This window comes from Theobroma umbraticum, unplaced genomic scaffold, assembly GCF_002168275.2.
Source record: "Theobroma umbraticum cultivar Fairchild unplaced genomic scaffold, ASM216827v3 scaffold_147.0, whole genome shotgun sequence".
Taxonomy (NCBI): Eukaryota; Viridiplantae; Streptophyta; class Magnoliopsida; order Malvales; family Malvaceae; genus Theobroma; species Theobroma umbraticum.
The window spans coordinates 4,316,012-4,333,849 of NW_018397259.1; the positions used below are offsets into that span (position 1 = coordinate 4,316,012).

The window sequence follows — 17,838 nt, forward strand, 5'->3', positions numbered from 1 at the left end:
AGAATGAGCCACCATAACGTTTTGCTTTCAAAATCATTTTCCAATATCTGCAAGAGCAAAGTCTAAGGCAAAGAAAAGCACTTATATATAACTAAGTTACGTATACAAAAGAATAAGCACAATTATCTCGCGTTCGACCAGTTAGCATGATAACCCTTTTCAGTGTTCATATAACCAAAGAGAAAAACAAAAGGGAAAAATTGAAGTGAAAAGCACTGGTGCTCCAAAAGAATCATGTTAGCCTACAATCATAGGGGAGGATAGAAATATGAAGACAGTGAAAAGCCAAGGAAAAGCAAGCCTCCAATTGTAGCAACAGTTCGTTGCGAAATCTTGGCTGCTAGCATGCTTCCTCCCACCACAGCCAATGATGTACAGATGGTGTGCCCTAATGTTGCTCCTACAGCTACTCCAAGTGCATTTTTATGAGTTGCCAGCTGCAGCATCAGAAACCATTGTTTAGAAAACTAAGACTTCTAAAATTTGAAGTTATACTTGGTATTGAATTCTGTACGCATAGAGTTTTGGCAAACCAACACATATAAATCTAAGGCTGAATTTGGCATTGTAGTTGGGTTGCAAAACTGTAGTTTCAATCAGCCACAATAACTAACAACTCAATATTATTAGCTCAAACTGATATTTGATCTAACTTAAGGAAAGATTTTCAACCACAGTTTTATAGTTGAATAAACAAAGCCCAAGTCAGTTGCATATCAATCACGCAAATTCATCATAATTCGAATTTGTCAATGAAAGGAAAATAAACAATGTGATGCCAGGTCAAATTCAACTGTTGCAGATAAGTGTCACACAAACACATAAAGAAATTTAACGATTGATATAAGCACACTTCAGTTACAAAAGTCATGTCAGACTTGGGAAAAAGTCCAATCTCCTTATTAAGGAGCAAATGCATATGTGAATGGGAAATAAGCAAACTCAACAATAATCTCATCTTTATGGCTGGTGCATTGAACAAAAAAGGCAGTTAGGTGAAATTATTCTTACTCAATTTCAAGCAAAGTTTCAAAAATAAACATAAAAACAAATATATTCATGTTATACAGGGTGGTAACATGTAAAACATGAGACAAACAATAACTCCCACTTCCAACCTGCCGAGAAAATGATAAGATAAGAGCCAAAAGGCTATTTTACATGGCTGGATTAGTTTTAAGGAGGACACTCAGGGATACCAAAAACCAGCCATGGTACAGCTGCAATTACAGCCACAGCCCTCAAACATCTATCTTTAATCATTTCAACCTCATTTTTAGTGGTGATTATAAATATTACCATCATTCATATGAGAGTTATCGGTTCCTTTCAGTATCTGTTGCAAATAATTGTCTTTTCTGTTCCTCTTAATAAGCTATCAGCCTTAGGTTTTAGGCTAACAGAAGGACTTTTTCATCTAACCGACTAAGATCAGGGAGATTCATGCATTCTTTTATTGCAACAGGATGAATTACATTTTGAGAGAAGAAAACATGTAAGCTGTTGTTTCTTACAAACTTCTTCTCAAGTAAAAGAACCCAACCATCACAAACGAAGAGACAAATTTGAATCATAGAGATAACTTAAGGTCAAGGGTAGAATCATCTTACAGCAATTGTTGCAATCTGACTTCGATCCCCCCACTCCGCTAGAAATGTTAAAATAAATGACTGCAAGGAAAGAAAAAAACAAAAACAAATATACCTTACTGATAATAGATTATTTAAATAATGAGTGAAAGTCAACTACATATATATAATTAAGATGGGTGACAATGAGGAAGCAAAATGAAACCTCCAAAAATATTGGTGTACAAAATCTGGAGAAGATGCGCCGATAAGATGTTTTCCCTTGCCCAGTCTCAAGTTTCTCTTCTACCTAAACATGTGAGATAACCAAAAGCAAATTCAGTATGAAGTGATGTGAAAATTTGGCAATAAAGAAAAAATATGAAAGAGCTTCAGATGCTATATGGTGCAATTCTTTAAATATAGTATAACTACTTGATACCGGCTAGGTTGCAATTCAAAGAATATTTATATGCAAGAATCCACATACATTTACACATGGATTAGAAAAGTTCAAGATCCTTTTAAAGAAATTATCCACTTCCCTGAAAAGGAAAAGGCACTTTTTCAACCGTTTACAATGTAGAAAAGAGAGAAAGGAGGGTCCTCATCCAGCTCACTAAATTTTCAAGAATAACCAGTTAAAACTGCCTCAAAATATAATCTGTCTCAGTTCTTTTATGTTGCAAGAAGCATCTCTTGTAACCAAATATGCTAAAATGGATGTATAGAAGCAAATGTGAAACTCAAATTGAGAGCCAGAGAGACATACTTCTTCAATTTCCTTTTTCTGAGATGCCTTTGAATCTGATCTCCAAGCAATGTAAAGTAACCGAAGCCCAAAAAATGCATAGAGAACTGTATATCAGGGAAAAACACAGCACCTAGGTCATTTTTGCCTCTAAAGCAAAATTGCACTTTGTATTTGATAACTTTAATAGAAAAACATAACATACGGCAAAAGCAACCAAGAAACTATTTTGCTATTAACGAGGAACCCTTTTCCAAAGTTTCTACTATTTGAAAGTGAATTTTCACTGTCTATATTTCTACACTTGAGATAACTGATTCTAGTTCTAACTATACTTTCGGTGTACCATCCAAAGGCATGTATAAAATGTAGCATCTATTGACAAAGAAACTAATATATAATCCCTTCTACAACTTATGGATTTACCAATCAAAGAGATAGGTTTCTAATTTCTACACTCTAAAGGCACCAAACAATAAAATCAGTCAAATTGCGCTGGCAGCATGAAGCTCAATCATTGGCAATTCTCACTTCTAAAACTAGCACCAAGGATAAAAGGGCAAAATGTAAGGACATGAATTGACCAGCATACACCAGAATTTAAATCGAGAATTATATGCCAAATACCAAATTCAAATAGGTTTTAGCAAATCCAAAACCATGCTCATGGAATGACACAATCACTACGAAGACACTCCAACAAAGAATCCACAACTGAATGACCATAAAAGAAGTCAGAAAAAGAAATCCCTGTGTGATTAGCGAAAAACAAAATGAACAACAAAACCTAATATGAAAAATTATCATATAGAAACATGAAGAAAGTACATGAAAAAGAGAAAGTCGTTATATATACCTGTAGCCGCACTATTGGTGTGCTTCCTTGATATCAGATTCGGCACAATCCTACCTAGTCCAGTGGAAAGTACCTAATTGACAAGTAAAGAAAATTCAAACCTTCATAACATTAAGAATGAGCAAAAATGCCTTGGGAAGTATATGTTCTGCCAAAAGCATTTCATCACAACACCATGCAAATGCATTCTACTGTAGGAACAAATAAGACCAGGGGCCTAACACATTTCATAGGTCAAAGAAAAGACTTTAAATATAAAAACAAAAAAAAAAATAGCCAACTTACTGTCATAACAATCAGGGCAGTAAGCGCACCAGATAATACAATTGATTTTGGGTGCCGCATTGCCATTAGAGCTGCTATTATAAACGTCTCATCTCCAATCTATCATTGCATTCACAGCACACCAATTAAGCATTTCCTCTAATCAGAATCAATAATAGAAACTACGTGATGAATTTAAGAAGCAAAATAGTATGTAACAAATTGGGCAGATGACACGTTTCTTAGCAATAAACGAAACTACCTTGAAAAGCACACTAAGATCTGTGAAAAACGATTATCATTTCACAATGTCAAACGTAAAGTTGTAACAAACAAATAAAATTGAATGTACAAACCTCACTGATAAGTATCATGGACAAACTTGTGAAGAATGCATCAAAAATGCCAAGACCAGCTGAATCAAAACCGAGATTAAGACCCATGGAATCAAGATCAGCCTTCTCATCTAGAGCACCATTCTGAAAATTCCTTGCAACAATCTGTACCCAGAAAGTCCATTCATCAACATAATCCAAAATACCAACACAAATTACATTTTAAATGAACCATAAAATACATAGCTTCAAGCATCAGAAAGTTACATAACATTGAAGGTTGCAAATTTAAAAATTAAATGTAAAGGCAGAGCTAATATCGCACTTTAATGTGATTTTAATAACGTTCTGCTTCCTTGTTTCTTTTACTACTTACTCTCTATTTCCTAAACAGTTTCTGGAAAACAGAACCATAATTGATTAAAAACAAGTAAAATGTAATTCCAATTCTAACATCATTGTTCAATTTTAAAGTAAAATCAAGCATTTTTTATCCAAAAAAATTACATTTTGTCCATTTTTTAATTCTCACAATACATGGTTTGATAATGTATCAAAACGTGCTTCTGAAAACAATAAGCAAGCAGCGAAAACAAAAACCAAAGGGTTAATAACTAACCAGCTGAAAAGAAGTTAATGACTGTTTCTCCTCAAAATAAACTATTACAAAACCACATGACCTCTATTAATTCTAAGTATCTCAATAGTCAAAACGGGAAGGAAAAAAAAAAGGCTGACCATGCCACGGCGGCCGAGATCTTTAATTGACCCACCAGATTCCTCCTTCCCAGCTTCAAGTCCAGACTCCTAAGAAATCATAAAAAGACAAATAAAAAAAGCCCATTACATTATTTACATAAATTTGAAAGAATAAGCTTCAAAAAAAGATAAGCAAAGTAAAAAAGAGGGAAACAAAACCTGAGCAAAAGAAATGGAAGAGAGAGCGAAGAAGAAAAAGGCAGCAATGAAGAGAAAGCGAATGGAAGTGGAACCCATTTTACGAAAATAGTGGGGAGAGAAACTCTGGGGGATCTGGAGATTTTATAGGACAAAAAAGAAGAGAAAAAGGAAAAGGGGAAAGAGGAGGATCTAAATCAAAGACGGGAGGTCTGAGAGATGGGACTGGGATCTGAAGCAAGCTTCGGCGGGATCGTAGAGTTCATTTGTGAATCACTGAGATCTGAGAGAGAGATCCTTCGAAGAGCGAAGATCTTCTCTTCTGAAACTTGTGAGAAGAGAAACAGAGCAGTTTTTAATCCATATGAAAAGCCTGAGAGCAGCTAAGAAAGTTGGACCCCGACCTTTCCCCCCTTCTTTTATTTTTCTTTTTAATTTTTTTAACATAAACGAGGCTTTCGACGCTGAATCTCCCTTTATTACTTACAGCGAATTTTGCGGCAGCGGCAAAGTCCACAAAAGCCAATTGGACGGTCCGGTTCGGTAATCATTTTTTGTTTACATTACGTCGTATTGGCTCGGGTTATTTTGTACACGTGTCATTTGGATTTTAGTAATTTTGTGGTTGATTGCTTCAAATATTAGATTGATTCAATTCAGTTTGTGAAGTGGACTTGTAAATATTTTTCATGTGGAGTCGGATTTTATCAATATTAATTAAAAATTAAATTATTTAAGAGCATATTTCGTCAATTTGGGATACAACTTTAATTTTTTTATTCTAAATTATTATTTATCTATTAGAATTGTATATTTTGTTATTTATTAAGAATAAAAAATATAAAGAAGAAAAAAAATGAAATAATATGTTTTATATATGGAGTTTTGTGGGTATTTGGCTCAGTTACAAAAGAGTTTTTTAAGTACAGAAGCAGACCATTTTAGCTTTTAGATGAAAGTATAAATCAAAAGTTCTTTCAAAAATCAAAGTTCTAAATTTATTGTCATTTTTTATTTATTTTTGAACTTAACTTGTTCTTTTATAATTTGGATCATATTGGGCCCCATTGCATGTTCGTTGTGAGCCTAGTTATGTTGGGCCTCAATTATGTTGGAACTGTCCCTTCCTCGAGAGAACTCACATTACATCCTCTCTAAACTCCTGCAACCCCTAAATCCTACTAGAACTACCATGTTCGTCTAAAGTCAACCCTAATCCTCCTCATCAATTAACCAGTATTGCCGTATTGTTTTTTGATAAAGAATCAAATTGGGGAGAAAAATCTGGGTAAAAGCTTGGAACTAGATTTTATCCCGTCCTTTATCTACAATCATCAAATTAAGTATATACCAAAATCCTTAGCTAGTTGGCACTTAAGATGTCCAATTCGATTCGATAACATTATTTGCAACTTGAAGAGTGCGGTTTGGATTAAGACAATTGATAAGAGTATGGTTTGGTTACGGACAACATTTTAAGTAATGCCTGAATTCGATAACACTCTAAGATGAAGCAAGAGGACTATTGTTGAGACACTAGTGGAGTATTTTCGAACAACATAATGTGGTTGTGAAGGGTGCAATTTATATTAATATGTCTGATATCCCAAATTTGGATATTTGGCTACAGGAGTTTTGATTTTATTTTTATTTTGATACTAACGTGGCGTAGACTACAAGTAAGGGACATTCCTTGTAATTAAATTGCAAAAAAATATATTGTAGTATTTGGTTGATGTTTTGAGGATGAGAAAGTAATCCCTCAGCAATGCAATTGTAATGAGCCTGGAGGGAAAGTTACTTTCCCTTTGTAAATGGAAAGTAAAAAAAAAATTATTTCCCAACTTAACCTCCCAACTCTTCTTTTTCCTTCTTGCCTTATTCTCTTTCTTCTTTCTTGCCTTTCCTCCTTTTTCTCACTGTCCGTAGGAAAGGTAGCTGGCCACTAGCACATTTAGGTCCAATTTCACCACCAAATTCAATAATTATAGAGATTGAGATCTTTAGTTTTATGAAACCCATTTCAATTTTTCAAGAAATTTGAAAGCATTTTGAAAAAAATATGTTTTTGATGTTAAAAATTGAGAAAAAAAATATTTAAACGGTTTAAAATCGAAGAAATTTACTAAAGAATTCAAAAGATTTGAGAAGGAAAGGTGTTTGGGTGCCACGGTTATAAAAGAAAGAAAGCTTCAAGCATGCTTAAAATAATATATCTATTAATAGATGTTCTTATCTATCAATAGATGTTTTTATCTATGATAGATTACATTCAAACTTTTGACAACGGGTTCTATCTATCAATAAATAATGTGATGTATCGATAAATTTTTCTTTGGATAAGTTTTTTATTTTGAATTTTTATAAGTTTAAGGTAAAAATAAATATTTAGTAATTTTGTATATTTTAATATTTAAATAATTAATATAAAAATATTGTGTTATTTTTTAAAATATTATTTATTATTTTAATTGCTTAAAGTTGAAAACTCAAATTTTATATTAAAAATTATAAATTTATTCAACTTATATGTTTTTTATTAATAAAGGTAATTTTGTCAATTTATATTATATTCTCAGTAAAGTGCTTACAAATCAAACATTACAATGTAATCCTCTCAACAATCATAATTCCTACAATTATTGCTTTCCCTTGTTATACCAAATGCTACAAAATTATATTTTCAACAATCACATTTCTAGCAATCACATTTTCAATTATCACATTCTTAATAATATACCAAACGCAACCTAAGCAGTAAAATGCGTACTTTTTAAAACATAAATTATATACCAAAATCCTAAAGTGATGTTTGGTATTTTATAATACAATGTGATTACAAGTATTATGATTGCAGAGAAAATAATATTACAATGTTTTATATATAAGTAAAATAATGATTAAAATGCAAGGAAGATAACATTGTAGCATTTGGTTTATAAGTACTTTATTAAAAATGTTATATTAATTTTTAAAATTATTTCTATTTATTAAAATATAAGTTTAATATATTTATATTTTTTATTATTAACTTTTATATGATATTGACTCGTAAATATATTTTTAATGTCATATATTTTATTTTCATTTCTTATTATAATCTTATATATTTTATTTTCATTTTTTAATATAATTTTTTATATTATATATGTTATTTTAATTTCTTTTACCTATATTATATAAATTTTAATTTCTTCTATTTTATTTTAATTTATAATCCTTATATTATATATTTTATTTTAATTAAACATTGTAAAATTTTTTTAATGAAGCAATTATTTTTGAAACAAATAAACCTTCAACTAAATATTATTATTATTAAGTTAAAATTAATATAATCCTATACTTGAGTATTTCACTTAATTGTATATGCATGTATTCAAAGAATTAGGTTAAAATTCTCTTTCGTCCTTACAAAAAAAATTTAAGATAATTTTATTTTAATGTAACTAGTATTTACTGTCACGGGTGTTGCATGTGAGCATTTGTATTTTCATTTATTTTTAGGTAATAATTATACTTAAATATATATGTTTTTAAAGAGTAAAGTTTGAAGTATAAATAATTGAAATTTTGTAATATTATTTTATAAATTATTTAATATTATTATAATTAAAAATATTTTTCATAAAAATTATGCAATGTAAATAGAATTCTTATTTCCAAATTTAATAAATCTTATTAATGTTTATAGTAAAAATAATTTTAATGAAAACCATTCAACACAATTAAAATTCTTGTTTATAAATGAATAAATTTAATAACATTTATAGTAAAAATATTGAAAATAATAATTTAAAAACATAATGAACTAATGTGTTTATTTTCGTTAATCAAAAGTTTTACCAATATTTATTCTCTTATTTATTTATGATTATTGCTATAGAAAACTCTAGAATTTTTATTTTTGATCGACATAATTAAAGTAATATAATATGATTCATGTTCTAATTGCACAACATTGCACGTGTACTGAAAACTAGTCCTACTAAATATTAGCTTTGAATTTCAATGTCTTTAAATTTTTTTTCTTGCAAGAAAATTTGGGAAACAAAGCATTAAAAATTATTGTAATAGTTTCTCGTACATTTTTAATACACAACGTTAAAAATTTAGACAAATAGATGGAAGACTAAATTGTAACATTAGCCCATAATCTTTTCAAAATATTTCGTTTTCATTCGAGATCTAAAAAAATTGATTTTTGGCTTTCATTCAAAAATCTCATGGATTTGTTTTAAATTCATATATTTAACAATTGTTAGGATTTAGATTAAAGTTATCACAGGATAAATTCCAATTAAATTCTAAAAGCATGTTGACAATGAACAAATTCGAAACAAACTCGAAAAAATTGTGGAAGAAAAAAATCAAATTTTTTAAATTGTCGATAAAAATGAAACATTACCGGCTTGTTTGGTCTAGTCATTTCCTTCTATATCTCAAAATTTTTTGTTATTTGTTTGGTTTGATTTTGGAAGAAGAAATAGTCCATTATCATCCCTCTCATGGCACCTTTGATAAGGGGAATAGCAAAGCAATTACTTGGAATGGCTATTCTCCAAAATCTTGATTTAACCCTTCCCCACCTCCCCTTCTTAATGATTATTCCATGACTATGAAATACAGTCAAAAATTTATTAAACAAAAAGTTCCTATTTATTGAAAATAATTACAATTTGTAGATAAAAAATAAATTAAAATAAAAATTATATTAGTAATTTAATAATAAATTATTAATATTTAAATTTTTAATGAAAATAAAAATTAAAAGATTAAAAAATGAAAATACAAACACAGAAAAAATAAAAAGAAATTGAAATAAAAATCATATTGATAATTTATTATTAAATTAATAATATTTTAAATTTTAATAAAAATAAAATTAAAAGGTTAAAAAAAGAAAAATATTATTTAATTGCAATAACAAGTAATTTTGTCTAATTTACTAAATTATGATAAAGAGTAATTTTATCATTTTATTATTTATTCTTTAACTATTCCAAAACTATTCCTACCAACCAAACATCAATATGAGTTATAAAAATAATTTTTACCATATTTTATTTCATGAATAAATTTGTATAATAATTATTTTATTCTATTCTATATTGCGAACTAAACTTGTCATCCATATATTAACTATTCCACACCTATGGGAATAGAGTCCAAAATATTTTGAATTAAAATGTCCTCACTTTTAAAAATTACAAACCCAAAGCTAAAAAATTAATATTTTAACTTAAAATAAATTTTTTAATATGTTAATATTTTAATCATAATAATGTTTAAATTATTCAATGAAAATATAAATTAAAAAATGAAAAATACAAATAGAGAAAAAATAAAAATTATACCAATACTTTAATAATTTATACAAATGCTTTAATAATAAATTATTAAATTATTAAAATTTAAAATTTTAATGAAAATAAAAATTAAATGATTAAAAAGGAAACAATTTACTTAATTTTGTCTTTTGGTATAAATTTTTCTAAATTTATATGAAGAGTATTTTTGTTTTTTATGAAAATAAATCTTATTATAATAAAGAGTTTAAGTTTTTAATTATATATTATAAAAATTAATTTTTTAAATTTTACAATTATTAAAATTTTGATCATAATAATATTTAAATTATAAATAAAATATTTTAAATAAATTATAAATTATTAATATTTAAAACATAAAATAACATAGAAATAAATAATCATATATTATAATAAAAGTTATTATTGTCTTCTTATCCCCAATTACTTTTTTATTTTAAAATTATTTTTACTAACTAAATATTACAATAAGTCATAATAACAAATTTACCTTATTCCATTCTACCAACCAAATTATATAACCTTTTACGTTCTATTCCTATCTTATTCTATCACTACAGAATATCTATTCTACTCAATTCCATTCTAATAAATATGCGGTACAAAATCAAAACAAATTAATGATACCATTTACACCAGATTGAATGGCGTTGGAGGCATTTGTAAGCAGCAAACTTCATTTTCTAGCATCTCAACAACTTTGTTCATGGAAGGACGATTACTAGGCTTCATTTGTATGCACCACAAGGATACCATCACCATCTTCTTCACTATCTCCTTCTCCTCATCTGTGATTTCTCCAATTTCAATTTCTTTTCCCAAACTCAATTGGTCAAAAACCCATGAAGGGAAGTAAATTTGACTTGAATGCTCGGCAAAAGCATTTAAATTCTTTCGTTTGCTAACCATTTCCATTAACAACATTCCGAAACTATAAACATCAGCTTTATAAGAAATACCTCCAATGTTTTTATAGAATAACTCAGGAGCCATATAACCCATTGTACCTCGTGCTGCTGTGTGAGGAACCATACTGTCTTCTATCGGATATAATTTTGCAAGTCCAAAATCTGACACTTTTGGAATGAAATTTTCATCCAGAAGTATGTTGTGTGGCTTGATATCAAAATGTAAGATTTGCATGTCACAACCTTTATGTAGATATTCAATCCCACGAGCCACGCCAATAGAAATCTCGTACATTTTCTTGCAACTCAAAGAGGTACCGCTTTCTTGCGAGAATATATACTTTTCAAGAGACCCGTTGGCCATGAATTCGTATACAAGAGCACGCTTAGACCTTTCCGCACAAAATCCAATCAGTTGAACTACATTGGCATGATGAATCCTCCCGATGGTAATGACTTCATTGATGAATTCTTGCCCATTACATTTGGACTTGCCCAATATCTTTACGGCTACTATACGGCCGCTTCGAAGCTTTCCTTTGTAAACAAAACTATAACCACCTTCACCTAGCATAGTCTTGAACCCATTAGTCATTTTCTTAATTTCTGAAAATGAGTACTTGATAGGCATGAGATTGTTCTGACTTTGAAGAAAATCTTCCACCATGTCAAACATTGATAAATGTCTTCTACGCCATTTATATATTAAGAATGCAACCACCAATGGCAGCGTACATAATCTTCCAACAACTATTATTAGAGCTGCATTTGAATATAGTAAAACATTACCATTTGAGGGGAACGTTACATAACATGAGAGCTCAAATATGCTTGGGGTTTTTACAATGATCAGAACAAATATAAATGACAAATTTACTTCTCGATATTAATTTATTATTATTTGCTTAATTTTAGATATTCATTCAAACTGAACAAATTATAGAGCAGGTTGATAAATTTACTTTCAAGAGAAACATACAAATGGGCTCAATTAAGTTAAAAGAGATGGAAGAGGAAGAGCTTAACCTTAACTTAGGACTAATCCTAATAAATTAGGTATATTATATATTATTCAATCAAATTCTATCTACCAAGCATAACATATAAGATCCGGAAACTAGCTTAATTACTTCCATTTCCACTCAATCATAAAGTCATCAACCTGTATGTGTAACAAAGTAATCAAGATACTGATCTCAAAGATAAATGTGCTTTAGACCAAAGATCAATATATACGATGAAAAGTTTTCATTTTCTTTGTCTCCTTCTTAGCTTTGTCTTTCAAATTATGTACTTACTTTGTTTTGATTTATTTATTTCTTTCGGACTTCAATAGACAATTTTAACAATAATATATATGCACATGCATGAGTTTGTTTGCTTTAAATAGAAGGTCTTACCAATCAATGATGCTGCATTGCCAAATAAATCTGTAACATGAGATCAAATAAAAGACATGAGATGACCAAATATAATGTTCCATTTATTGGGTAATTAGAGAAAGGTACCTAAGTAAAGAAAGAAAGATAAAATGTTGATAAATATATATAAAGGCTATTAAGAATACTCACCAGCCGTTATAATACCACTCATACCTGCATTTAGAAAGCAGAGAAGATTGTAAGTAATGTGTACGTAATTGCTTAATTAAAAAACTTTATGCACCTAAGGTATCCATCACTAACATAATCTCCTCAGATGGCAAAGACCACTTGACCACTTGTATTTATATTTCTCAATTTTTTGTTTTGAATATTATTTGAATAGCATTAAATTAGCACAATATATAAGACAAGAATTGTTGGCAAATAAACAATTTGAACTAATTTATTTATTTTAAAAATATTTAAATAATTACAAAATATTTATTTATGTTTCTCAACTTAATCATTGTTAACAAAAAAAATTAAATTAATTTAAATTAATGGACCCCTGACTTTTAATCTGACTATTTCTCTGAGTGCTTGAATTGGGATACGAAATTACTTACAAAGAAAACCGCAATGGTCAAGATCAGGATTGACCCAAGAGTATCCAAGCTGAAACCCATAGAGAAGCTGGTTATGAATGTCTGCATAGGACAGATTTTCACTGTATATTGTTGGAGAAGACGACTTGACTACCATGTCTATCCTGCAGTGATCTGCAATCTCCGACACATTGCGATTCCCCAACATAACATAAGAATAATATTGCCTTTCCATTGAGGATCTGTTGGCTGGATTATAAACACCATGGGTACAAGGCCTAGTGTCTATATAGTGAGAAGAATCAACTGGATTTTCACAACTCAAGTATAAAACTGTTGCCATGCCCATTTGTCGTAGGTATAAGAAATCATCCTGGAGATCATAAGAACTGAAAGAACGAAAAGGAAGGGAGGAGCAGTTGTTCCTTTGAAGAAGACCGGCATCAACAACTCGGATCGTGGAATCCTGATAATTGATTGCCAGCACGTAGTACTTGAGGGCTTTCGAGTAAAAAACTGTGTTATCGTTCTCGCATTCCAGCTGGTAGAGAGGTTCCTCACTGCAGTTTCCAGGATCACCTTTCAATCCAAAAGGGTGTGAGATGTTGAGAATTTGGCCGCAGGAAGAGGGTTTTTGGCATTGGTAAGGGAGTGTCTTAGCACCGCAACAAAGAAGAAATAGGTGTAGAAGAGAAAACTTTGTGCAGACAAATCTCCCCAAATGCATGGTGACTGCGGATAGCCTGACGTCTGAGAGAGGAGGAAGGAAAGAAGAGGGCCGACCTGGTAATTACCCAACTACAGCAAGTTGCTGTGTGTTTTTCGGCATGGTTATTCAAACACAGGAAAACGAATCGCTTTTTGTTTTCTGGCTAAGAATCAAGGCAACTTGGTCAATGACTTAAAGTCTCACCAACCCCGTTCATTTCTAGGAAATTAAATGCCGCAGACCGGCGACACTAGCGATCTGCAAAGCAGTGGTATTTTGACTTCAATTCCCATGAAGGAAAATGGCTCATTATTCAGTTTACGAGATCTTTCCACGAAGTTGGAATCATCCACGGATGGTTTTGCTTTTATTTCCAAGTCATTCTTTTTCAACTCATTCAAATTTCTTTGATATCTGAGTACAAGACCAACTCGTTGCTCCGTCAACTGGCAACTGGGTAACTTCATCACTCCCTAGTCCTTAGAACAATGAATTAAACTTCAGACTTAAATGACTTGCTAGTTGTCTTTAGCCATTTCGATTCTCACTTTCTATTTAACTTTTAGAAAATCATTCAGGTTTATGGCCTGTTCAATAAAAGACGTGGTTCCATCTCTATTTTGCTTCTTTTACTTGTTAATTTCATCCACAGCATCTAAAGATATCAATCAGGAATGCCGGGAATTAAGATGCGGTCGCCATGGACCATCCATCCGTTTCCCCTTCAAACTTAAAGGTATCCATCCCGATCACTGCGCCTATCGTACTGGCTTTGATCTGTCTTGCACCACAGAAAATGAAACAGTGCTCGAACTGCCTGTTTCTGTGAAGCTATTTGTTTCAAAGATTGATTACCAGTCACAAATGCTTCATTTATATGACCCGACTCGCAGCCTTCTGAAACGGCTTCAGTTCCTGAATCTATCCGGTTCTCCATTTAGTTTTGTTTTCCGGCACTGGTACTCACCGTTTCAGGATTATTCATTTTTCAATTGTTCGAGAACATTTCACCTATGGGAGTCGAACCAATACCCGGTCTTCCTCAGTGAAGCTGGCCATCAAATTGTTGCTCTTGATTCTAGCAGTCCCATAGATGAGTCGCCTTCTCTGTTTGCTTGCACCAAGATGTATAACGTTTCTTCCTTTCCGCTACATATACTTTACAAAAATCATGATATTCAATTTCGTTGGTCTTCACCAAAATTGGAATGCGGAAGCTGTAAGGAAGAAGGGAAGATGTGTGGGTGGAAGATGAACACCTCAGAACCTCAAACTTTGTGCTTCCCTAAACACAGAGACAGGGGTAACCCTTGTGCCTTTTCTTTTCTCTTAAATTCTCTGTTTCTTACTTTAAAGTTGTCGTCAATTATTTGAAGCAAAAGAGGTGCTGAAATAACATCTCAACTAACAGCCACTTCTCAAAGAAAAAAATGTGTTGGATGAAACCGTGATCCATTCAATTTCTTACATAGGAATAGGAAGCTTGGACTCAAGCGATATGCCGACAATAAAAGAAAAGACGAATTCATTTCAATTTCATTCTGTTTGAAGTTCATATGATTTAGTTTATAAGTTGAAATTTATTTGTTTTGAATCGAAAGATGTTTTGTCCAGATTTTTGAACTGATGATAGTATTATAATTGTACTCTATGCAGGGCCATCAACAGGACAAGTAGCCACAGGTAAAAGTTAGCCTGCTTAAATATTAATATCATAAGTAAGATTGAGAGAAACTGCTCTCAAATTGTTGGAATTATGTGCAGGTGTAGTTCTCAGCTCGTGTTTGCTTGCAATAGTTGTTTTGGCACTCTATGAAGCTTATATCTCAGACAAATTGGACAGGGAGAACCAGATAAGAATAAAAAAGTTTATGGAGGATTACAAAGCTCTCAAGCCCACAAGATTTTCCTACGCTGATATCAAGAGGATCACAAATCAATTCAAGGAAGAACTGGGCCAAGGGTCTTATGGAACTGTGTTCAAGGGAAAGCTGTCAAATGAAATTCTAGTCGCTGTTAAAGTCCTCAATGAAACCAAAGGAAACGGAGAAGAATTTATTAATGAAGTCGGAACAATAGGAAAAATCCACCACATTAATGTGGTTCGCTTGGTAGGCTTCTGTGCTGATGGATTTAGACGAGCTCTAGTCTATGAGTTTCTGCCAAATGGTTCCTTGCAAAAGTTCATTGCTTCAGCTGACTCTAAGACCCTTTTTCTTGGCTGGGAAAAGCTGCAGGGTATTGCCCTTGGTGTGGCCAAAGGACTCGAATATCTTCATCGAGGCTGTGATCAACGAATCCTTCATTTCGATATCAAACCTCACAACATCTTGCTCGACCACAATTTCAATCCGAAAATCTGTGACTTCGGTCTATCTAAGATGTGCTCCAAGGATCAAAGCGCAGTGTCCATGACAACAGCTCGAGGAACAATAGGTTACATTGCACCCGAGGTGTTCTCCAGGAATTTCGGTAACGTGTCTTACAAGTCAGATGTTTATAGCTTTGGAATGTTATTGCTCGAAATGGTAGGAGGCAGGAAAAACATTGACGGTAAAGATGATAATGCTGTGGAAGCCTACTACCCTGATTGGATCCATAATCTTTTAGAAGACGGAGAAGATCTACGAATCTCAATCGAAGGAGAGGAACGCAGTAAAATTGCCAAGAAACTAGCAACTGTAGGACTTTGGTGCATCCAATGGCACCCCGTGGATCGTCCTTCCATGGAAGTGGTGTTGCAAATGTTGGATGGGAAAGAAGATAATCTCAAAATTCCACCAAATTCTTTCGACTTTACAGGCACAAGACCGAATGCTTCTATGCCTGAAAGACGTCCACGCCAACAAGAGCTGGATGTAATTTCCGAAGTCCATGAGGAAATAGAAGAGATCAATGATCTGCAAGGGAAATGAAAGAGGTTTGGAATTTGAATGAGATAGCGTTAGAAATCACTTTTAAGATCACCATAATGATCTTGTTATCATAGTTCTATTATCATGGATGATTTAATATTGTCATATTTAGTTAACAAGTATTAATTACTGAGAATTAAAGATCATCCTATTTGATATCAGGTAAAAATCAAATGCAATTTTATTTACAATTACCCAAAATAATCATAATAATTTGAATATTGTATAAAAATAATAATATGTAAAATATTAATATTATTTCTTGGATATAAGGTATAATTAAATGATTACCAGGGTACATTTATACTCTATGTAACCTCTAGGTTTATAGTGTGTTTTTCTCCTTTTTTTTGTAGATATAGATAATAGGTACAAAACCACATTAAATATCATCTCTTGTAGTTGATTTATTTATGTATTAATTTTAATGTTAAATACCCTTCTACTTAAAAATCCCAATAAATAAAAAATAAAAGGAGTATTATTTTGATACTTTTCTCAAGTTTAAGATGGCAAAATAGAAGCACAAAGAAAGAAAAAGATGGCAGAGGGAAGGAGAAGGGGAAAGAAATAAGGAAAAATAGAAAAAGAGTTTAAAAAAACAAAAAGAAAAGAAACTCAAAGCAGAGCCACCAAAAAAGTTGCAAAAGTAATTACCACCAGAAAAAGGCATGATGATAGGATAGCACACCATAGGCTTCCACATGTGTATCTCTTAGCCCTTCCTTTTTTGCTGATTCTTTTTGAAATGGCCGACTCCCAGACAAAGCTAGACCCAAGGCAAAGGCCCCAAATACCAAAATTAAAAGATAAGCTTTCCAAAGTTGCAAGTGTCAAAGCTGAGCCAAGAATAAAGACACCCATTGCCAAGGTTCTGCATTTCTATCCTCCACTGCCACTGCCACTGCCACTGCCACTGCCACCAAACTATTTGATGCTTCCATCTCTCTTCCTACTACAACAACTTAAATGCAATTCAATAGCAGTTAGCCGACATTGACCCACATTTTGGACCACAATCCTAAGAGTAATGTATTGCATTTGCAGCATATATCCCTTTGAAAAAGGTTGTTTAGGTTAACAATCACCTTTGATAAAACTGTTTAAAGAGTTTGAAAAGATTGATAATTGACTTAAGCATATCCGAGTGCTCTTTCCCTTCTTGCTTGCTGGCAGATCCTATCTCAGTTAGCCCTCTACATGGACATATTAAAAGAGTAAGAGTGTAAATGAGAATTTTATTGCTTCTTCAAAACTTATTTTGTCATTATGCCCTATAATTATTTATAAAATTTGGTTGCATTTAACATTTTTTATTGAACTAATTATAATTAAT

At 31.6% G+C, this 17,838-nt stretch overlaps 3 protein-coding genes across 4 annotated transcripts; 1 reads left to right on the top strand and 2 right to left on the bottom strand.

Annotated features, from left to right (window-relative positions):
* Positions 1 to 63: 63 nt before the first annotated feature.
* LOC110414710 (GDT1-like protein 4) lies at positions 64 to 5,118 on the bottom strand. The gene is made up of 9 exons (XM_021426079.2): positions 4,693 to 5,118; positions 4,513 to 4,581; positions 3,796 to 3,939; positions 3,461 to 3,559; positions 3,176 to 3,248; positions 2,341 to 2,426; positions 1,795 to 1,878; positions 1,611 to 1,670; positions 64 to 437 (listed from the first exon to the last, which is right to left on the bottom strand). The coding sequence occupies exons 1-9, from the start codon at positions 4,768 to 4,770 to the stop codon at positions 249 to 251; spliced, it is 882 nt and encodes a 293-aa protein (XP_021281754.2). The 5' UTR covers positions 4,771 to 5,118; the 3' UTR covers positions 64 to 248.
* A 5,323-nt stretch (positions 5,119 to 10,441) lies between these two features.
* LOC110415707 (rust resistance kinase Lr10-like) lies at positions 10,442 to 13,605 on the bottom strand. Its single transcript, XM_021427405.2, has 4 exons — positions 12,900 to 13,605; positions 12,481 to 12,504; positions 12,310 to 12,339; positions 10,442 to 11,671 (listed from the first exon to the last, which is right to left on the bottom strand). The coding sequence occupies exons 1-4, from the start codon at positions 13,603 to 13,605 to the stop codon at positions 10,632 to 10,634; spliced, it is 1,800 nt and encodes a 599-aa protein (XP_021283080.1). The 3' UTR covers positions 10,442 to 10,631.
* LOC110415706 (rust resistance kinase Lr10-like) lies at positions 13,540 to 16,600 on the top strand. 2 transcript variants are annotated; one of them, XM_021427404.1, is made up of 3 exons: positions 13,540 to 13,664; positions 15,244 to 15,270; positions 15,352 to 16,600. In XM_021427404.1, the coding sequence occupies exons 1-3, from the start codon at positions 13,604 to 13,606 to the stop codon at positions 16,500 to 16,502; spliced, it is 1,239 nt and encodes a 412-aa protein (XP_021283079.1). In that variant the 5' UTR covers positions 13,540 to 13,603; the 3' UTR covers positions 16,503 to 16,600. The 2 variants fall into 2 exon arrangements, with proteins under 2 accessions (XP_021283079.1, XP_021283078.1); XM_021427403.1 differs by lacking the exon at positions 13,540 to 13,664 and adding an exon at positions 14,145 to 14,890.
* Positions 16,601 to 17,838: the final 1,238 nt, after the last annotated feature.